This window comes from Pipistrellus kuhlii, unplaced genomic scaffold, assembly GCF_014108245.1.
Source record: "Pipistrellus kuhlii isolate mPipKuh1 unplaced genomic scaffold, mPipKuh1.p scaffold_m20_p_1, whole genome shotgun sequence".
Taxonomy (NCBI): Eukaryota; Metazoa; Chordata; class Mammalia; order Chiroptera; family Vespertilionidae; genus Pipistrellus; species Pipistrellus kuhlii.
Window position 1 is genome coordinate 73,341,044 of NW_023425404.1, and position 22,913 is coordinate 73,363,956.

The 22,913-nt window shown below is 41.6% G+C and overlaps 1 protein-coding gene across 4 annotated transcripts in view; it reads left to right on the forward strand.

Annotated features, from left to right (window-relative positions):
• The window catches only part of LOC118726705 (protein only RNase P catalytic subunit), a 133,968-nt gene that overhangs the window by 2,422 nt on the left and 108,633 nt on the right, over positions 1–22,913 (forward strand). For 3 of the 4 annotated variants that reach the window (XR_006742317.1, XM_045585355.1, XM_045585356.1), the window contains 2 exons: positions 1,249–1,296; positions 1,763–1,895. Coding sequence is in view for 3 of the 4 variants with exons in the window: in XM_045585355.1 (XP_045441311.1) it covers positions 1,249–1,296; positions 1,763–1,895 (181 nt within the window). In the remaining variant the exon portion in view is untranslated. The remainder of the gene's footprint in view (positions 1–1,248; positions 1,297–1,762; positions 1,896–22,913) is intronic. The other variant, XM_036451773.2, reaches the window with a different exon arrangement.

Sequence of the window (22,913 nt, forward strand, 5' to 3'; positions counted from 1 at the left end):
TTTTTTGTTTGTTTGTTAATCCTAACTCAAGGATATTTCTTTATTGATTTTTTTTAGAGAGAGTAGAAGGGATGGATAGACAGAGAAATATCGATGTGAGGAAGACAAAATGATTGGGCTTGGTGGATCAAGCCAGCAACCACAGTACCATAATCAAACCCTCAGCCCTTTCAGTTTGAGTCTGTCCCCTGAGCCAAACTTTCTAGGGCTGAATTATCTTATTTAATAAACTTATTGAATATCAATAGAAGCACTAGAATGTGGAAAATTTTTGCAATGATTTTAGATTTTATTCTGTTATCAAGAGTGTTTGTCTAGGAGTGGAATTTTAGAACGGTAACTGCCAAAACAGTGAGAAAAGAAGATTGGAGAGGGATTAAAATTGAAAACAAATATGTTTGGAGGCAATTATAGGTTTGAATGAGAGATTATAAGATTCTGAATTAAGAACTGAAGAAGAGAAAGCAATAGAATTAATAGAATCATGGTGGTATATGTAAAAGGAAAGAAGAAATGGTAAGTTGAACAAATAAGTATTTTGAATGCCACTAATTAGGATAGCCACCAAGGATATTTTGTGACACAAGATCTTTTATGGCATTCACAATTGGGAATGCAATACATGTCAGTTAAATAATAGTAGTAGCTTTGACTAGAGTGGCTCAGTTGATTGAGTGTTGTTCCATGTACCAAAAAGGTTGCTGGTTCGATTCCTGGTCAAGGCACATGCCAGGCTGTGGGTTCCATCCCTGGTCAGGATGAGTACATGAGGCAACCAACTGATGTTTCTCTCGCTCTCTCTCCTTTCTCTAAAATAAATAAAAACATTAAAAAAAAATAATAGTGGCGTAAGAAAGTATAAAAGAAATTCCTGTATCATGGGCAGGAACGATCTCTGGCAGCTTTATGGAGAAGGTTAGAGTTGAGTTTAATTAAGAGATTATACTATTAATATCAGCTGCTTTCTGTACAGGTCCTGTGAAGGTAGATTTAGAGTTGAAGATGAGGGTCACATGAGGGAAGTGAAGGGTAGAAGGAGATCCAGAGTAGGGGAGGGGTACCATAAGCTTCTTAGCCCTATTACAGTATACCAACTACTTTTCAAATTAAACCTCTAGGGAAATAGTCTGAACTTATAAGAGTTCTTGCCTATCTAGTTTCTAAACTTTGGATTCAGTAGGAATCTGAACTGATGATTTGGTTTTACAGTCATTTATTTATTTATTTATTTATTTATTTATTTATTAGTGTTCCTGGAGAACAATGGAAAGGACAATTTACCACAATCCAGAAAAAGTAAGGCCAATGTTTTATTTTTAACTTGTTTGATTCAGGTTTAATGGGTTGTTTTGCTACTGTTTAAAACCTTTTAATTCCTGAATGTCTTAGAGATAAAATAATTAAGAGTTAGAGTACCCAAGACAAAAGCCATGTTTTGCATAGTCGGTGCTCAAAGTGTTTTTCCTGTCGGTTCTGTGAGCCCTTGTGAAGCATCAGAGATGCTTTCTCCTAGTTGTATTTTAGGAATAACTTGTAAAACTATCTGGATGCCCAGCAGTCTACTCTTTTGTGTTTTCTGGCATACTAATGTGTGATATTACCAGGTGTACAAAAAAAAAAAATCATATAATGCATGTGATTATCATAAAGGCTATATATTTTTTAAAAAATTATCTTTCAATTTCCTCATGTCTTAGAATTATTTATTTTTTAAAAAGTCCTTTTCCAGGACACTATTTAACACAAACAGTTGTAATTACAGTGGTCAATGTTCGGGCTGTGGAAAAACCATAGAGTCTATTCACTTGAGTGCAGAAGAATATGAGCTCCTCAAGAGAAAAATCCTGAGCGATGTGATAGATGGAGGTGACCAATACAAAAAGACAACACCTCAGGTGAGTCTGGACCAGGTTTTATTGCATTCTTGGTGTCTAGAGCAGGGGATGGCAATTTTTTTCTCTAAAAGGACAGATAGTAAATACTTTAAGCTTTGTGGGTCATATATTCCTTTTTGCAACTTTTCTACCCTGCTGTTGTAGTGAAAACAGCTATAGACAATACATAAATGAATGAGCATGGCTGTGTTTCAGTAATAATTGCATTTATGAAAATAAGCAGTAGATTGGATTTTATTTATTTTTAATGCAAAGAGAAGCAGTAGACTAGATTTGTCCTACTGGCCATAGTTGCCAGCCTTTATGAGAGATTGCTTTAGAATTTCATGGAACAATTGGGTCAGACTATTATCCAGCTATTAAAGTCAGTCCTATTTTATCTGGGCACAAGTGCACTTAAGCCAAAAAGATGGTGCTTATTCTTTAAATGCTTCCAGAAAACTGTGTTCAGTAAACTCCCATGAAAGTATTATGGTTTCTCACAACTTTTTTAGTCAAGAGAGTTTAAGATGACAAAGTTACTTCCCAAGTTTTCTTAGAATTGAATTTGATTCTCTGAATTATTTTCAATAGCTTTATTTTGCTAGTCTTCAGGGCTTTATGCTGGTTTACCGAGATTAAGTAGATGTAAAATACTTTTATTTTGAGGAAAAGCTGCCCATCATCTCGATGAATGCTTTTTCTTCAAAGTATTAAATAAAAACAAGAAGTGAAAATTGTTCTGCTTTCCTACCTTGACTTAAAGTGTCAGATCATATATTTTTATTGATTTCAGAAAGGAAGGGAGAAGGAGAGAGAGAGAGAGAAACATCAGTGATGCTGCCTTCTGCACACCCCACACTGGGGATTGAGCCTGCAACCCAGGCATGTACCCTGACTGGGAATCAAACCATGACCTCCTGGTTCATAGGTTGATGCTCAACCATGGAGCCACACTGGCTGGGCATAAAATGTCAGATAATGCCCCTAGATTATATGAAAAGCTTTAATCCTCAGAATAAAGTCAGTATCTGGTTCATAAAAAAAAATCTCCATTTTATGGAATACTTTTCAGCTGACTTTATTGATAAAATCATAGTTAATATCAAGTGATGCTAAGTACTTTACATCAATTATTTTTTTATTTTTATTTTTTAATATATATTTTATTGATTTTTTACAGAGAGGAAGGAGAGAGGGATAGAGAGTTAGAAACATCGATGAGAGAGAGACATCGATCAGCTGCCTCTTGCACACCTTCTACTGGGGATGTGCCCGCAACCAAGGTACATGCCCTTGACCAGAATCGAACCTGGGACCTTTCAGTCTGCAGGCCGACTCTCTATCCATTGAGCCAAACTGGTTTCGGCTACATCGATTATTTTTTTATATTTATTTATTTAATTTACTTATTTATTTAAAATAAATCTTTATTCAGATTATTACAGGTGTTCCTCTTTTTTTCTCCCCCATATCTCCCCTCCACCTGATTCCCCACCTCATTCCATGTCCTTACCCCTCTGCCACTATCTTCATCCCTAGGTGTAAGACTTTTGTCCAATCTCTTCCCACACCCCTCAGACCCTTTTCCCCCTGAGAATTCTCAGTCCCCTTCCTTTCTATGTCCCTAATTCCATTATATTTACCAATCCATTCTGTTCTTCAGACTTTTTATTCACTTGATTTTTAGATTCACTTGTTGGTAGGTATGTATTTGATGTCTTTTTGTTGTTCGTAATTTTTATCTTTACCTTTTTCTTCTTCCTCTCCTTAAAGAATACCCTTCAGCATTTCATGTAATCCTGGTTTGGTGGTGATGAACTCCTTTAGCTTTTTCTTGACTGTGAAGCTCTTTATCTGACCTTCAATTCTGAATGATAGTTTTGCTGGGTAGAGTAATCTTGGTTATAGGTCTTGCTATTCATCACTTTGAATATTTCTTGCCACTCCCTTCTGGCCTGCATAGTTTCTGTTGAGAAATCAGCTGACAGTCCTATGGGTGCTCCTTGTAGCTATCTAACTGTTTTTCTCTTGCTGCTTGTAAGATTCTCTCTTTGTCTTTTGCCCTTGGCATTTTAATTATGATGTGTCTTGATGTGGTCCTCTTTGGATTCCTTTTGTTTGGGGTTCTGTGCGCTTCCTGGACTTATAAGTCTATTTCTTTCACCAGGTGGGGGAAGTTTTCTGTCATTATTTCTTCAAGTATGTTGTCAATATCTTGCTCTCTCTATTCTTCTGGCACTCGCATAATTTGGAACACTCTTGGTGCACCCCTTTGTGGGCTGTGTGCACAGTCTTGTTATAGTTAAGCCTTGATTGTTGTTGGTATCACTGGAAGGAATTGACCTGCAGGTCAACTGGCTATGAGGACCAGCTGTGTCTATACTTGAGGTTGTTCCAGAGGCTCCTTACACTATCTTCATATTTTGGATTCTTTTTTATTTTTATTTTTCCTGTTAAGTGTTTTTTACTTCTTTGTATTTCAAATCTTTGACTTGATTCTTGTGATCCTCTAGTCTGCTGTTGGATCTCTGTATGTTATTATTTATTTCAGTTAGTGTATGCTTAATTTCTGATTGGTCCTTTTTTCATGTCCTTGAGGGTCTCACTAAATTTCTTGGAGGTTTCTAGAAGATTCTTGAGTAAACTTATAATCTTGGTTTTGAACTCTATATCCACTATTTTGCTTTCCTCCATTTCTTTCATTTGTGACATGTTTCTTTGTCTCTGCATTTTGGCTGCTTTCCTGTGTTGATATAGTGGCTTGTGTGCTAGGTGTCTTATAGGGCCCAGTGGCTCAGCCTCTCTAATTACCTGTGGTGAACACTCTTGGTGCACCCCTTTGTGGGCTGTGTGCACAGTCTTGTTATAGTTAAGCCTTGATTGTTGTTGGTATCACTGGAAGGAATTGACCTGCAGGTCAACTGGCTATGAGGACCAGCTGTGTCTACAATGGGAGAACTTCTGTGCTGGAGACACCCTTATGGGGCAAGACTTGCTTCAATGGGCCTTTGGTGCTCACTGAGCCTGCCCCTTCAATGTGTCGCATATAGATGTTTAGAATTGTAATGTGGTATGGTCTCACATTGACCCCTGACTCTTGGCTCTTGAATCTTCAAGGAGGTGCAAAGTCAGCCCCTGCCAGATGCCAACCAGCAGGAGCTACAGAGAGATCTGCAGGTTCCTCCTTTTTATTTGGGGTTTGGAATAGATGAGGCCCAGCTTTGAACCAATGCAGGCTGCTATTGCAGGGCCTTAGGCTTTCTTTTGGACTCCTTGGAGCTCTCTCACTCAGCTGCAGTTTCTTAGGTTTTAGGTTACAAGAACCTAAACAGGCCATTCTTATGCAAAAGCTGCTGCACACAGTATGGTGGGGTTGTAAATTGGGTGGGGTGGGATCTCAGGCAATCACCAGGGTGGAGCAAACAGCAATGGCTGCCAGTCCACACTGCCCTGCGATAAGAAAAGTATCTATGGTTAAAGAACAGTGAATTGGGTCAGGGTTTTGTAGTATTGCTGAGGCAGAAGGGGCAGGGATTAATCCAGAGCACTTCTGGTGGGTTGAAGTAAAGCCAACTCTTTTTCTGGGACTAGAGGGAAGGAATCAAGGATAGTGGATAAATTAAATACATAGGTGCAGCAAAGAGTTGGAGCATTTATTCAGACCTCTAGTTTTTCTGAGGGCAAATCAGTTATTTGAAAATGAGAGAAAGTATGATAGTCTAAGGGAGCTTGAGGAGAGTTTGAAGCCTTGGAAGATTGGATTATTTGTGAGAGGATTGGGCCAAGGAAGCCCCAACTGAGGCTGGAGAGCATTGTTTTCTAAGCCATATCTAGCAGTCCTGAGCCATCCAAGTATGCAAACTGAGAAGGCAGTTGGATGGTATGGTATGGGAGTTGGCTGGTCTGGTACTGTTGAGGGAAAGAGAAAACAGGAATGGAGGATGTAGGTGAGAGGTGGCTAGATCAATGAACCATGAGATCAAAGTTGATAGGATGTAAAGATGGGTGGGACATGGCTCAGGAGACTGTTGACATAAAAGTGAACTGAAGGCTCTTGGAAGTTGAAGATCCAACATAAAGGAAGTGAGTGGAAATCAGATTTGGTCTAGATGTGGCAACATGAATTTTAGAGGAGACACTATTCGTCCAACTGCAACTTTTCTTTCTCTTATATATATATATATATCTAGGAATGGAATGTTTGGGTCTTTTGATAGGTGTGTGTATAGCTTTTAAAGAAATCACCAAACTGTGTTCCAAAATGGTGTCTCTTTGTACATTTTTACTATCAGTCTATGATGGTTACAGTTGTTCTACATCTTGGCCACCTTAATATAGTCAATCTCTTTACCTTTAACCATTCTAATGGGTAGGAAGTAGTATGTCACTGTGTTCTTAATTTACATTTTCCTAGAGACTGATAATGTTGAGCATTTTTATGTGATTAATTGCCATCCTATATAATAAAGAGGTAATATGCAAATTGACCTTCATGCTGTCGCAAAGATGGCAACACCCTCAGCAAATAAAGAGGGAATATGCTAATTGATTGCCCCACCCTCAAAGATGGCAGTGCCAACAGCCAATAATGAGGGAATATATTAATTGACTGCCATGCCCTCAAAGATGGAAGCACCTACAGCCACAAGATGGAGGCACTGAGTCCTCTCAGCTCCCCAGCTACCCATGGCTGGCCCAAGGCACAGGCAAGCCTGGGATGGCGGTTACCCAGCTGCCCAGGGCCAGCCTGAGGAACGACCAAATGACTGAACAAGCAGGCTGTGTAGGGTGACCAGGTTGGCAGGGGGGTTGGTAAGGGATGGCCAAACGAGTGAACAGTAGGCTGCGTGGGGCAACCAGGTCGGCAGGGGGGATAGGGGTGACCATGCAGGAAGGGAGGGCAGTTGGGGGTGATTAGGCTCACAGGGGGGCAGTGAGGGGTGACTAGGCTGGCAAAGGAGGCAGTTGGGGGTGACCAGGCTGGCAGGGGGTGACATTTAGGGGCGAACAGGCAGGCAGGCAGGCAGGTGAGCAATTTGGAGCCAGCAGTTCAGGATTGTGAGAAGGATGTCCATCTGCCTGTCTGGACCAGTAGTCAGACATCCCCCAAGGGGTCCTGGATTGGAGAGAGTCAGGTTAGGTTGAAGGGACACCCCCTCTCCCCCCCATGCATGAATTTTGGCACCAGGCCTCTAGTCCAGTGTTTTTCAACTTTTTTTGGGCAAAGGCACACTTGTTTCATGAAAAAAATCACGAGGCACACCACCATTAGAAAATGTTAAAAAATTTAACTCTGTGCCTATATTGACTATATATAAAGTAATTCTCTTGAATAGGAATCAAATAAACACAAAGAAAGTATTTTATAATTACATTATGAAATATTAAGTAAACAAAATAATGAAAATTTATAAAATTCTTGTCTTGCCTGCACTTACGGCACACCAGGCAACATCTCGCGGCACACTAGTGTGCCGTGGAACAGCGGTTGAAAAACGCTGCTCTAGTCTATATATCTTTTTTGGTGAAGTTCAGATCATCTCCCCAATTAAAAATTTGGATGTTTTCTTATTCTTGAGTTATAATGGTTGTTTATATATTCTAGGTACAAGTCCTATATCTGATATATCTTTTGCAAATATTTTCTCCCAGTCTGTGGCTTGCCTTTCATTTTTATCAAATAGAGATTCTGATTTAATTGTTCTGGTTTAAAGCCCAGGTATCAGGCCTTTCAAAAGCTTCTAGATGATTTTAAAGTGCAGCCAATGTTAAGAATCACTGCTTCTAATGTGAAATTTTGAAGAACCCTAATTATGTATAGCAACTTCTTTTCTTCAGGATAATTTGGGAGAAAAATCTCAATCATAAGTATTTAGCCTTTCTGAAGCCTTTACTGTACTTAGATATTACAGCCAGCAGATGGCGATAGTGTAACGTAAAAATTATTCTCGGTTTTATAGAGAAGTCAACCAAGTTGAAGGATTTGGTGGGCTTCTTTTATTATTAAACTGAAAGATCTCTGTGTCATTTTTGTTTAAGTCAGATTAGTAATAGGTAACGATGGGAGCTGTATATGTGAATTTTAAGTGAACAAAATAGAACTCTATATTATATCCATGTACACTGCTTGTTTAACTCCATGAAACTAATTGAGAGGACATCAATGAAAATCAAAAAATAAATTTGGAACTATGTGGATGGTATTAGTTTAAATTTTTTTTTGGTTAATATTATTTTACAATTTTTAAATTTCCTTTAGTCTTAGCAATTACAGATTTATTTTTTCATATATAATTGCTCAGTTATGAATTTAGTTCTTTAACCTTTTTATTAGGGAAAATTTCAAACATGTGCAAAAGTAGAGAGGCAGTATAATGAACCCCTAGCTCAGTGGTTATTAACTCATGGCCACTCTTATTTGATTTATACTTCCTGTTCCTTCGTTGCCCCTCAAGTTTTTGTGAAGCATATCTGAGCTTAATCATTTGTCCTGTAATTTATAAATTCACTTTTAAGCAACTTTATTTTCCCTATCTTAAAACATACTTTTTTGTGTAGAAATACTTTAGAAAAGCAATTATCAAATGTTTTGGTCTTAAGACCCTTTTAGATTAAAAATTAAGGACTCCTGAAAACATTTATGTGGGATTATATTTACTGAGAATTACTTCATTAAAAGTTAAAACTGAAAAACCTTTAAAATATATATTAATTTATTTAAAATATCAATATAAAAACTATTACATGTTGTCATAAAATATATTTTTCTCAATAATAACTGTTGTCCAAAACAAAAAACAATATATGAAGAGATAGGTATTGTTTTACATGTAAATCTCTTTAATTGCATGGCTTATTAAAAGACAGATGAATTTTTATATTTGCTTCTGTATTCAGTCTGTTGTGGTAAGTTATTTTGGTTGAATATATGAAGAAAACGGAGGCTTATAGAGATATGTAGTTGGAAAAGATAAGAGTATTTTATTGGCATTTTCAAATCATTATAGTTATTCTTCTTTGATATTATGCCAACTCCACTACTCATTTGTGAACAATGAGAGTGAAAAAGACAAATAATATCTTAGTTTAAGAACCACTGCTCTCGGGGTGGGAGAAGAAGGGAGAAGGTCTGACTTTGGGTAGTGAGCACATGCTGAAATACACAGATCTTATCACACAGAAACCCGCACCTGAAACCTGTATGTTCATATTGGCCAATGTCACCACAATAAATTTAATTAAAAAAAATAAAATAAAGTACGTTGATGCATACCTCACATTATACAGGCAGGCACATCTTGGAGATATTTTGGGTTTAGTTCCAGACTATTGCCATAAAAAGAATGCTGCAATAAAGCAAGTCACAGGAAAAAAATAAAATAAAAAGAACTGCTTTAGAAATGCTTTAGAAATAGTTTTCTCTTCTTTCTGTTTGAAAAGTTTGAGTAAAATGTATTTCCTCCAATTTTGTTACAAAAGCATATTATCAAAATAAGTTAAAACAAAGACAGTCTCACTACTTAGCATATCTTCTGTTTAGCTTCTTCTGTTTTAGTTCTTACTGAGACTTCTTTCATCATCTTTCATTTCTAAAATAGCAGAAGTGTTTTTTTTCTAATTATGAAAATATTTATTAATTATTTTAAAACTACGGTCAAAATAGACAACTCCAAAGAAGGAAATAGTATCCCAACATAGTCCTCTCATTTTGAACTTTTATTGAAACTTTAATTACAATAGCACTCTCCCATAATTCTGTGATTTCGAACTTCTTAAATAAAACTTTAGTGACTTGAGATTCTGTTTTCTGAAAAAGAAATCTGAGGCAGGCAAATTGCCTGTAGTACATTTAATTGAGTTTTTAAGGGTTAGGTTTAAATCAAATAATTTGTTTTACTTGATAATATATTTTCAGTTAATTGACAGCAGGGAGGCCTTCTGGTGTTTTTCTAATTACAGATTTTAAACAGCAAATGTGACCCAAATGAAATGTCAGTATTAGAGCTGATGTAATGTAGGCTTGTTTTTGTTTTTAATTTGAGAGTGGCAGCTGCAGACTCTGAAAGATGTGAACTAACTTAGCTCTTCATCACAGTCTTCAGAACCTTCCACTCTCATCTCTTCTTGGTTTGAAGATCTGGTTACCTCTAAGATGAACTATGAGGTTTTTCCCTAGATTTAAAAAATGTTGAGTGGTAAATGGCAAACTTTGAGGTTTCGGTAATTAAGACAGAAAACTGAGAAATTTAATTATCTGCAAAGTATTGTTTTAAAAACGTGTTTCGAATTCTCTATTTATATAAGCCCATTAAAGATAAATTGTCCTCTACTTAAGCACATTTTACTCAGTGCATACTTAATCAGTAATGCTATCCCCATTTCCTCTTCAATTCCACAATTGAAAACCTAAAAATAGGCTTATTATCTCTGGATCATTAAGGTGTCTTGGTGTAAGAATTGTGGCCAAAATGTGAATCTTTTAGAAAAATCAATAAGTCCCAAAGTTCAGGAAGGGTAAAAATACTAAAAAACATACTGGTATTTCCCTTATTTCTTCAGTTTTCTTTATTTTCTCTAATAAAGTACTTGCTGAAATTCTACCAACTGGGCCCAGTCTTTTTTAGAAGAACTAGCTGAAGTAGTGCTGCCTGACTTCTGTTTTACAAAGTTATGAGAATTAGAATTTTGGGGTGATTTTTAGACATGGAGAATATTTTGGTGGAGAGATCTGAGAAAGATGCAAGAGTGGGAGTTTTCACATGTCAGTAGTAGAGGCAGAGGGATAAAGGCATCTTAACTTCAGGAGTTTTGAACAACATGGGAGTATGCAAAAGAGAAACTTAATTTTTCTTAGGTCAAGCGCAAGAAAGTTTTTTTTTTCTTATACTCTGATTTTTTTTCTGTCTCAGATTAAGGCTGGCACTATTATCATACTGTAGCCTAATTATGTAGTTTTGGTATGGAAACCAAATCACTTCTTATAAATTTGTATTTACAGGAAAAGTATTAAGTCTAAATAGCCATCTTTAAGTGAAGTTTTGGAAACAGTATGTTGGAAGTAAGGCAATATCCAGGAGACCACACCTTTAGTTTTCTTTTACTTAGAAAGTGCTGGCTTAGATTTTGGATTCATTTTTTCTTTTGCTGGTAACTAAATGCATCAGTTTTTATTGCCTTTTCATTTGGTCTCCCTAGAGAATAGAATAATGTAAATAAAATAGTAGATTAGAAATAACACACTGGTACTAAAGAGGGACAGCCTACTTCTGAAGTAAGAGAAAATGATTAGTTTGAAAGTGTATCAGCTGAGATGTTGACAATCAGGGCAAAGGTCTTCTCCATTCTCCATAGCACAAACTGATTTTTATAAAGATGCCCCTCTTATAGTCTTTCTTATCTTAGTAAATATAATTATTACCACTTTTTGATTCAAGCCACTAAACTAGACAACTATAATAGCTTCCTAACTGGTTTCCCTGTTTCCCCATGCCCATGTCTGTTTTGGTGAGAGTGATCCTTTTATTTTTGTAACTAGAGGCCCGGTGCAGAATTCATGCACGGGTGGAGTCCCTTGAAGTGGCCAGCAATCAGGGCTGGTTGGGGCTGCCTCCCCTATTCTCGATTGGGGCCGATCAGGACTGGCCTGCTGGGGGAAGGGAATGCAGGAGGTTGGCTGACCACCAGGGAGTAGCTCCTGGGTGAGCGTCTGCCCCCTGGTGGTCAGTGCACATCATAGCTACCAGCTGGTCATCTGGTCGTAATGGTCACTTAGGCTTTTATATACAGGCAGTCCTCACGTTATGTCAGAGATTCGTTCCTATAGTGTGAAGTAACTCGATTTTTGCCATAAGTCGGAACCCACCTACATAAGCACCTACGTCACTCACATGGAGCACATACACAGCAGTAATGAAGTGAAACAGTAAAAAAAATGTAAAAGAAAAATGACAATTCCTGACCTTTACTTGTAGTAAATAAATAATAAAAAACATAAAGTACATATGTACATATGTCAAATAACGGAACTTTTCCCTCTCTTCATAAACGCTGTAAATGGGAGATGCCAAAATAACCACAAAGCAATATAAGTTGAATTTGACATAATTCAAGGACTGCCTGTATATTATCAAATATGCAAATTGACCGTCACTCCAACTCACAAGATGGCTGCCCCATGTGGTCAAAGATGGCCACCACAAGATGGTTGGCAAGGGAGGGCAGTTGAGGACAATCAGGCCAACAGGGGAGGGCAGTTGGAAGGGACCAGCCCTGCAGGGGAGGGCAGTTGGGAGCAACCAGGCCTGTAGGGGAGGGCAGTTGAGGGAGAACCAGGCCTGTAGGGAGGGCAGTTGGTGGGAACCAGGCCAGCAGGGAAAGCAGGTAGGGGCAACCAGGCTGAAAGGGAAGGGAAGTTTGGGGTGACCAGGCCTGCAGGGGAGGGCAGTTAGGGGCAACCAGGCTGGCAAGGGTGGGAAATTAGGGGTTACTGGGCCAACAGGGGAGGGTAGTTGAAGGGGACCAGGCCTGCAGGGAGGGCAGTTGGGGGGAACCAGGCCAGCAGGGAAAGCAGGTAGGGGCAACGAGGCCGAAAGGGGAGGGAAGTTAGGGGTGACCAGGCCTGCAGGGGAGGGCAGTTGGGGGTGACCAGCCAGCAGGGGAGGGCATTTAGGGACAATTGGCTGGCAAAGGAGCAGTTAGGCGTTGGTCAGGCTGGCTGGGGAGTGGTTAGGGGGTGATCAGGCTGGCAGGCAGAAGTGGTTAGGAGCAATCAGGCAGGCAGGCGAGTGGTTAGAAGCCAGCGGTCCTGGATTGTGAGAGGGATGTTTGCATGCCCGTTTAAATCCCTTGATGGGTTCCAGATTGGAGAGGGTGCAGCCTGGGCTTAGGGATGAATTTCATGCACTGGGCCTCTGGTATAGGTATATTTTTATTGATTTCAGAGAGGAAGGGAGAGGGGAAGAGAGAAACATCAGTGATGAGAGAGAATCATTGATCAGCTGCCTCCTGCATGCCCCACACTAAAGATCCCGCAACCTGAGCATGTGCCCTTGATCAGAATCGAACCTGGGACCCTTCAGTCCACTGGGTGACACTCTGTCCACTAAGCCAAATCGGCTAGGGATTTGATGTGAGAGAGACGCATCCTTTTAAATCCATGTCAGATCCTGTTACTTCTCTGCTTAAAACTTCAATAGCTTTCCATTTCACTCAAATTAAAACTAAGAGTCTTTACAGGGACCTGTTAGCCCTTTGTATTAGCCTCTCAGGTCTTATTTCATTCTACTTATACTGGACTTCTTGGTGGCTCTCCATCTCACCAGATATACTTCTGCCTCAGGACCTTTACACTCGCTATTTCCTCTTCCTCTTCCTCCAGATATCTATTGTAACTTATGATTATTCATTCAACTCCAACTTTTTTCTTAAATATTACTTTCTTAGAATGGTTCCTCCTAGTCACCCTATTTAAAATAGCATTAATAGCCCTGGCCACTATGTCTCAATGGTTAGTGTTGACCTGAGTACTGCAGGGTCTTGGGTTCGATTCCCTGTCATGGGTACATACCTGGGCTGCAGGTTTGATCCCCAGTCACCAATCAAAGTGTTTCTCTTACATTGATGTTTCTCATTTCCTTCTTCCCACTCTCTCTAAAAAAAAGTCAATGGGCCTGGGCAGTGTGGCCCAGTAATTGTGTACCAACACGAGGTCACAGGTTTGATTCCGAGTCAGGGCACATGCCTGGGTGGCGGGCTTAATACTCAGTGTGGGTGTGTGGGGGGCAGTCGCCGATGGATGGTTCTCTCTCATTAGTGATGTTTCTCTCTCTCTCCCTCTCCCATCCTCTTTGAAATCAATAAACATATATTAAAAATAAATAAATGGGGGAAAATCCTCTGGTGAGGATTACAAAACAACAATAATAAGATTAAGATAAAATAAAATAGCATGCATACCCTCACTCTCACCTAGGCACTCCCTATTTTCTGTCTCTGCTTTATTTTTCTCCATAGTACTTACCATCATCTGACATACTACATATTTTATTTGCTTTTATTGTCTGTCTTTTTTTTTTATGATACTCTTTGGAGTCTTTCATTTGATAAAAGAACATATGCAATGCCTTTCTAACAACAATTTCCATTTTGGATTATTTTTACTTTAAAAGATAAAGAAATAAAATTGAGTGTTTAAAGGAGCATGCCTCAGTTATCTGGAATGTTTACTTATATATATAACATATTCCCCAAAAATGCAAGATACAAGAGGATAGTGTTTGTATTCTTAAACTCCTTTGAAAATGTTTTTAATTTTCATTTATTTAGTTCGTTGTTCATTCTCACCCAAGAATATTTTTTTCATTGATTTTTAGAGAGAGTGAAAGAGACTGGGAGAAACAGAGAGAGAGAAACATCTATATGAGAGAAACATGTTGTTTGGTTGCCTCCTGCACATGCCCTGATTGGTGCTGGGGATTGAGCCTGCACCGAGGTACATGCCCTTGACTGGAATTGAACCCAGGATCCTTCCGTTGGAGGGTTGATGCTCTAACCACCAGTTAGGGCAGTGTTTGTATTCTTTTTTATTAATTAATTTATTTATTTATTTATTTTTATTGATTTCAGAGAGGAAGGAAGAGGTAGAAAGAAATAGAAACATCAGTGATGAATCATTGATTGGCTGCTTCCTGCATGTCCTATATTGGGGATTGAGCCTGTGATCCGGTTATGTACCCTGACCAGGATTGAACCTTGACCTCATGGTTCATAGGTCAGCGCTCAACCTCTGAGCCACACTAGTTGGGCAGTGCTTGTATTCTTGAAGATGTTCAAAAGATCTTTTCAAATACTAGTTTTGCTACTTCATTGGTTTTAACTATGCTTTTTGTAAAAATGTAAACATTTATATAAGGTTTATTATATGCTAGTCATTGTTGTGAGTGCTTTACCACTCATTTAATGTCATCTTTATAATAATCATGGGAAAGTTACTTATTTCTCTTATCCTCTGTTTCTTGGTTTTTAAACAGAGAAGATTGGACTACATAATCTCCAAAGCCCCTTCCAGCTCTGAAATGTTAAAACTTTCTAACTGTTGGCCAGACAATCTAGTTGTGTGTTAATTAAGACAGGTCAGCTTTTCCTAGTGGGAGCAAAGATGATGATGAAGCCCTGAAGATAGTGCAGAGTGGGAGAGGAAGTTGTTATTTAGGTGAATGTAAGTGCAGAATCTGAATCTGGCAGTGTCAGTCTGGGAAGGAAGAAAGAGTACATCAAATCACTGTTGAGGTTTTGATGATGTGGAGCTGTTTAACTACCTCACTGCCTTTCCTTAATATCTAAAGGTCGAAATTCAAAGTTGTTTAAGTCTTGAGCAGAGCACATGAGACCTCCTTATTATCTGGCACTACTTTTTAGCTATAGTTTGAAACTTAGCCAGGACTTCTCCCCCATGGTTTCAAGAAATAGGAAATAGAAAGGTTAAAAATTTAGTACATAAAATATAAAATTTGAATCTGATGAAGCATCTGGAGTCAACTACTAATTTATAGGAAATATAGGGGATATATTACACACTAAGGATGCAACCATCAAATCTAGTCCATGAGAAACCCAGTGTCTTGCAATAAAAAAATTTAAGGTGCGGGGACAGGAAAGAGCTATAGATCAAAAGCAATTTGTGATATATCAACCATTTGTGTGTGTGGTCTGTACTAGGCCTTTAATTTTTCTTTTTTTTAATAAATATTTATTGTTCAGATTATTACAAATGTTCCTCTTCCCCCACTCCATTGCTCTCCTCCATCAGGTTCCCACCCCACCACCCTTTGCCCTTTCCCCACCCCCCATTGTCCTCATCCATAGGTGCACAGTTTATGTTCAGTCTCTTCCCGCACCTGAGAATCGTCAGTCCACTCCCCTTCCATACCTCTGATTCTATTATATTCACCAGTTAATATTGTTTTTCAGATTTTTTAATTCCCTTGGTTTTTAGTTTCACTTGTTGATAGTTATATATTTGTTGTTCATAATTTAAAAAATATATATATTTTATTGATTTTACACGGAGAGGAATTGAGAGGGATAGAGAGTTAGAAACGTCGATGGGAGAGAAACACCGACCAGCTGCCTCCTGCACAACCCCCACTGGGGATGTGCCCACAACCAAGGTACAGGCCCTTGACCGGAATCGAACCCGGGACCTTTCAGTCAGCAGGCCGACACTCTATCCACTGAGCCAAACCGGTCCCAGCTGTTGTTTATATATATATATATATATATATATATATATATATACACACACACATTTTTTTAAAAATCAATCTTTATTGTTCATATTATTACAAAGGTTCCTCATTTCTTCCCCCCTCCACCAGGTTCCCACCCCACCCTCCGCCCCCTCCCCATCCCCCATTGTCCTCATCCATAGGTGCACAGTTTATGTTCAGTCTCTTCCTCCCTCCCTTTCCCCGATAGTAAATCCCTTTTCAGATAGTAAATCAGTTACTTAGCATTTTCTCATATCAATAATACCTCTACATGCCCAATGATACACTTCACACAAAAGACATTTCCAAATAGGTCAACCAGCCTCATCCAGGCCCCACCCAAGGCACTCACAGATCAACACCCCAGTGCTATACTAACTCAACACATCCAGATCTAAGCCTTCATCACTTGATTCAGCAGACCCTCAAGTTCCCACAAAAGTTTCCAGCCATGTCTGAGAGGCAGCCGTGGGGCAGGGGCAGGCGAGGAGCAAGCTGTTCTGGGCCTGGCTGCTCCGGGCCTGGCCTCTGTTGCTCTGGTTCGTTCCACAACCAGCTGCTCCAGGTCTGGTCACTGTCGCTCCCGACCTAGTTGCTCTGGACTTGGCTGTTGCTGCTCCGGGCCTGGCCGCACCCGACCCGGCTGCTCTGGGCCCGGCCGCTCCGGGCCCGGCCGCTCCCAGCCTGGCAGCTGCTGCTCCGGGCCTGGCCCCACCCGACCCGGCTGCTCCGGGCCTGGCCGCTCCCAGCCTGGCAGCTGCTGCTCCGGGCCTGGCTGCACCTGACCCGGCTGCTTTGGGCCCGGCTGCCCCGGGCCTGGCCGCTCCGAGTCTGGCCGCTCCTGGCCTGGATGCTCCGGGCTTGGCTACTGCTGTTCTGGGCCTGGCTGCTCCCAACCCGGCTGCTCTGGGCCCGGCTTCTCCGGGCCCAGCCACTCCGGGTCTGGGTGTTCCTGGACTGGCCACGCTGGGCTTGGCTGCCTCCGCCTCAGGCCTGGCTGCCACTGCCCCAGGTCTGGCTGCTCCAGTGCTGGCTGTTGATGCTCTGGTTCTGGCTGCTGCTGCTCTGGGGCCTGGCCGTTGCTGCTCCGGGCCCGGCTGCCATTGCCTTGTGCCTGGCCACTCTAGGCTGTTCCAACATTCTGTCCTTTTTTTATTTTTTATTTTAAAAATGCATTTATGTTGCAATGTTGGCTGGTGAGTTGAGTTCTGACTTAGTCTTTGATTTTTCAAGATCTTCTTTGTATTTTTTCTTAAGTAATTTTACTATCTTTTGCTCTCACTTGATTTCTTCACATTGAGAACTTCTTTGGTTTCTTCCTCCTTGTCCTGGGAGCTCAGCAGGTTGGCCTGTGGCACCCCTTCGTTCTCTGCGGGCTCCTGCGCTGCTTCAGCCTGTTGCCGGGGTTGGCGCCGCCCAGGAAGCAGTCCCCAGCCTTGGCTCCTTTGCCCGCCCTCAGCGGTTGAAGGCTCAGGGGCACCCCCCCCCCCCCGGGGGCCCCGTTGCCCGGCTCCTTGCTGGTGCCCGGCTGGCCGGTGTCCGGCAGGGCCTCCTGCTCCTTGTCACGTTCCTCCAGTCTGGAGCTTTTTTTCTCCTTCCCGCTAGGGGAATCTAGGATCAGAGTCAACAGACTGTCCTTTGCGCGCAGTGTGCGTGACTCTGGGGGCTCTGCTTTTTGCCGCTCTCCTGGGATTCCGCCTCACAGCCCCGTCTCCCCCTGCCTGAGCCTGGGTCCCCAGGGTCTGGCCTAGGACTGGGGTTCAGAGCAGTCGAAATTGGGGCCCAACACGGCCGGGGCTCCTGTTTCCTTCCCTCCAGGGAAATCCCGCATCAGAGTCAACATTCCTTCCCTTGCAAGCAATGTGCGCGACTCCGGGGGCTCGGCCTTTCGCCGCTCTCCCAGGACTCCACCTCACAGCCCCATCTCCCTCTGCTTGAGCTTGGGTCCCCAGGGACTGGCCCAGACCTGGAGTTTGGGGCGGTCCGGACTGAGGCTCAGTGCCGCCGGAGGCTTTGTTTCTTCCAGCTAGGGTAATCCAGCATCAGAGTCAACATTCAGTCCTCTGCACGCAATGTGCGCGTGACTCCGGGGGCCCCTGCTTTTCGCTGCTCCCCTGGGATTCCGCCTCACAGCCCCGTCTCCCCCTGCCGGAGCCTGGGTCCCCAGGGTCTGGCCCATAACTAGGGCTCAGCGCTGCCGGTTCGGGGGTTCAGCCCAGGCTGGGGGTTCTATTTCCTTCCTGCTAAGGAACGCCAGGCAGCACCCAGCCCTCTCCTCCTCTCCGGCTGCGACCTCTTCGCGCGCACGTGCGTGCAGGCGCGCAGCATGTCTCCGTACCTTAGGCTTTTTTTCAGCTCCTCTGATTTTCCTTCTGGTTTTCTCTTTCCTTCTTGTGGTAGAATTTTCAGTCAGTCGACTACCTGTAGCTCTGGGCAATGTCCACTCTACATTTTAGTTGTATTCCATTGAAATTGTTGTGTGCTGCTGCGGTTAGATGTCTATCCGAGCAGCCATCTTGGATCCTCTGTTGTTCATAATTTTTATCTTTATCTTCTTCCTCTTCCTAAAGAACCCCCTTCAGCACTTCATATAATTCTGATTTGGCGGTGATGAACTCCTTTAGCTTTTTTTTATTGGTGAAGCTCTTTATCTGGCCTTCGATTCTGAGTGATAGCTTTGCTGGGTAGAGTATTTTTGGCTGTAGGTTCTTGCTATGCATCACCTTGAATATTTCTTGCCATTCCCGTCTGGCCTGTATGGTTTCTGTTGAGAAATCAGCTGATAATCGTATGGGTGCTCCTTTATAGGTAACTACCTGTTTTTCTCTTGCTGCTTTTAATATTCTCTCTTTGTCTTTTGCTCTTGGAATTTTAATTATGATGTGTCTTGGTGTGGTCCTCTTTGGATTCCTTTTGTTTGGGGTTCTGTGCGCTTCCTGTCCTTGGAAGTCTATTTCTTTCACCAGGTGAGGGAAGTTTTCTGTCACTATTTCTTTCAGTATGTTTTCGGTATCTTGCTCTCTGTCATCTTCTGGGACTCCCATAATTCTGATGTTGGTTCACTTGAAATTATCCCAGAGGTTTCTTACACTATCTTCAACTTTCTGGATTCTTTTATCTTCTTGCTTCTGTGGATGAGTATCCTCTGGCTCTTTGTGTTCCAAATCTTTGTCTTGATTATAGCGATCTTCCAGTCTGTTTTTAGGACTCTGTGTAATATTTTTTATTTCAGACAATGTTTTCCTTATTTCTAGTTGATCCCTTTTTATTTCTAGTTCATCCCTTTTCATATCCTCATAGTTCTCATTTATTTTATCAGCCTTTTTTAGGAAATTCTTGAAAAACCTTATAATTGTAGTTTTGAACTCAATTTTTATTCTTTTCTTTTCCTCCATCTTCTTCCTTTGTGTTCTTCCTCCTTCTCTGCATTTTAGTTGTTTCCCTGATTTGATGGAATGGCTTTGTGTGCTAGGTGTTCTGGTAGAGCCCAGTAGCACAGCCTTCCCAGTTACCTGAGGTGGACAGTCTTGGTGTAGCCCTTTGTGGGCTGTGTGTGCAGTCTTGTTGTTAAGCCTTGCTTGTTGCTCTTGGCATTTTAATTATGATGTGTCTTGGTGTGTCCTCTTTGGGTTCCTTTTGTTTGGGGTTCTGTGCGCTGCTGATCTCCAAGCCAATTGGCTGTGAGGATCAGCAGTGTCTCAGCTAGGAGGACTAATGTACTCTGCTTGGATGGGGCGGAGCCTTGGGGTGGCACAGACAAGCTTTGGTTCCCTTTCAGTCTTGCCTTAGGAAAGTCCTATTCACGGCAAAAGAGAAAGTGAGCTTCCGGTAGAGCTTCTGTGCTCATCTTGGATAGGGCGGAGTCTCAGGGTGGTACAGACAAGCTTTGGTTTCTCATCAGCCCCTCCCTGAGTCCCGCAGTAATGGCCGCTGGCTTCACACACTTCCGAGAGATCTCTGCCTGCTGCCTGACAGTCCAGCCTTTCCCTGACTGGGGCCGTCTATCAGAACAATAGGGTGGTTCTGTTTTCCTCCGAACAAGAAAGCCAGCCGCGTTAGCTGTCCGCCCTCTCTGCAGCAAGCCAGCAGGGAACTCAGCTCAGCCTCTCCGTGCGCCGGGAGTAAGCCAGCAGCGAATCAGCCCGCCCTCTCAGCGAATCGGCCCGCCCTCTCCATGTGCGGTGAGCAAGCCAGCAGCGAACTCTGCGGCCGCCTTTTCGCATGCACAGTTCTCCGCACCTTCACAGTTCCTGAGCTCAGTGTGCCTTCTCTCTCCTTCCCAGATGGTAGAGCCTGAAGAGCCAGATGGGCGCTTCAGGGCAATGTTTCCCCTGTTTTCCAGTTCTAAATTCAAAATTGTTGTGGTAGGCTGCATCAGGTGTCTACCCTATGTTGCCATCTTGGTTGTCCCTAAGCCTTTAATTCTTTGTTTCTTTTTTTATTTATTTTCTTTTTTTAATTAAATTATTATCTTTGTACATATACCATGGTGGCCTTTAATTCTTGATTTGCACAATCAAAAAGCCCTCGCTGGTTTGGCTCAGTGGATAGAGCATCGACTTGAGGACTGAAGAGTCCGGGGTTTTGATCCTGGTCAAGAGCACATACCTTGGTTGCAGGCTTAATCCCCAGGCCTTGATTGTTGCTCATGTAGGAAGTAACCAATTGATGTGTCTCATATCGCTGTTTCTCTTTCTGTGTCTCCCCCTCCCTTCCACGCTCTCTAAAAATCAATGGAAAAAGTCTTTGGGTGAGGATTAAAAAAAAAAAAAAAGATCTGATGGAGATATTAAGAAATTATTGTTGGATTTTTTTAGATGTAATAATGCTAGTGAGTTGTGTTTTGAAACTTGTTATATTTTTAGAACTACACACCAAAACATTTATGGATGAAATGAATGATGTCTGAGAAATGCTTCAAAAATAACAGAAATGGGGATGGAGTAGATGGGGTTACATAAGAAACAAAATTGGTCATAAGTTGATAAAGTTAGTGTTTGGGTTCATTGGGATTTATATTATTCTGTCTACTTTTTATATGTTTGGAATTTACATTGTAAAAACCTGTTTTAAAAAACTGACATATTAAATAAAAACAAATATTTATTTAGGATAGAAGTTACGAAGAGGGAGATTATAAAGCAATGCCCCATTAATGAATTTCATGAAGAGGTAGCATCTTGTGTAGTGTTTTTCTCCAAACATATCCTATATAATAAAACCCTAATGTGCAAATTGTCTAAACAACTGGTCGCTATGACATGCACTGACCACCAGGGAGCAGACACTCAATGCAGAAGCTGCCCCTGGTGGTTAGTGTGCTCCCCATAAGGGGAGCTCCACTCAGCCAGAAGTTCAGCTCAAGACTGGTGAGCGCAACAGCGGTGATAGGGCCTCTAGTATTCATTATAAAAGACAAAAGTAGTTCAGAAATGTCATTGTAGAAAGTGAATTACCCCATCTTTAATCAAGTAATTTTAAAACGCTGCAAATTGGTCCCGCCTTCATGGCTCAGTGTTTGAGCATCAACATATGAACCAAGAAGTCACAGTTCGATTCCCAGTCAGGGCACAGGCCTGGGTTGCTGGTTTGATCCCCAGTATGGGATGTGTAGGAGGCAGCCGATCAGTGATTCTCTCTCATCATTGATGTTCCTATCTCTCCCTCTCTCTTCCTTTCTGAAGTCAATAAACATATTTTTTTTAAATACTGAAAATTATGTCATTTGCACATGGTAATCTATTCCTGTTTCTGATTATGAAATGCATGAGAGATGAACTTTGGATTAAGAGCTGGAGAGAGATTTTATACTGAACTGCATTGCTTTTCCTTTGCAAAAGGGATATTAACATTAGTTCTGGAGTGAAAAGAAACCCTATACATGTTAATCCACTATGAGGTGAGAACTGTAGCTGAAGTGACAATCTGTATGCTCCAGTGTGCTTCTACCCCTGCCTGTGATGCAAGGTGGCAATTATAGACTAACTGTGGTGTGGTCAGGCCTTCCATGAAGAGATTTTGAACCTGAGAGCCTATGTCCTCAGCAGTGCTAATTGGGAGATGTGGAGTAAGGGGATTCCCACTCTTTGTTAATAATTCTCCAGGCGCATTTCCTCTTTGTTTTTGCATTTCTCTCAGCTGTGAAGCAGCTGCAGGGAAGTAAAATGTAATTTCCTGCCCTTGGGTTGCTGGCTTTTCTTTTGGAGAATTATAATTGGAAGAGTGGGATGTGTAAGGATTGAGTTACCTACACAGCTGATTTAAACACCAGTTTTTCAGTTTTATTGAGATATAATTGACATAAAACATTCTATTAGTTTAAGGTGTACAACATAATGATTTGATATTTGTAAGGAACTGATTATTATTAAGTACCAAAATAACCTGAAAAATCACTTTCAGAACTAGCAGAGCTGAATGATGAGATCCAAAGTACTGCATTCATGTTCCCTTGTCAACTATGTCACCAGTGAAGCTAAATTAGTATTTAAATCTTTAATTTATCACTGTTGTGTTAGGATAAAACTTTTACAGTAGAGCTATGTACCTCAGCCCAGCCTGTCCCTCTCACAGTTTAGGAGCCCTCAGTGGCGGATGGTGATCCAGCAGTCAGGGGAAGGCGATGCCCCATCACACCTCTGCTGCTGCCACTGCCAGCTGCGCAAGCCTGGGCTGGTCCTGGTTACCTGAGCCTCCGCAGCCCTCGGCAGCCGCCATCTGAGACTTACCTGTGCATTGAGCTGGCCCTGGGTGGCTGGGGGACTGAGGG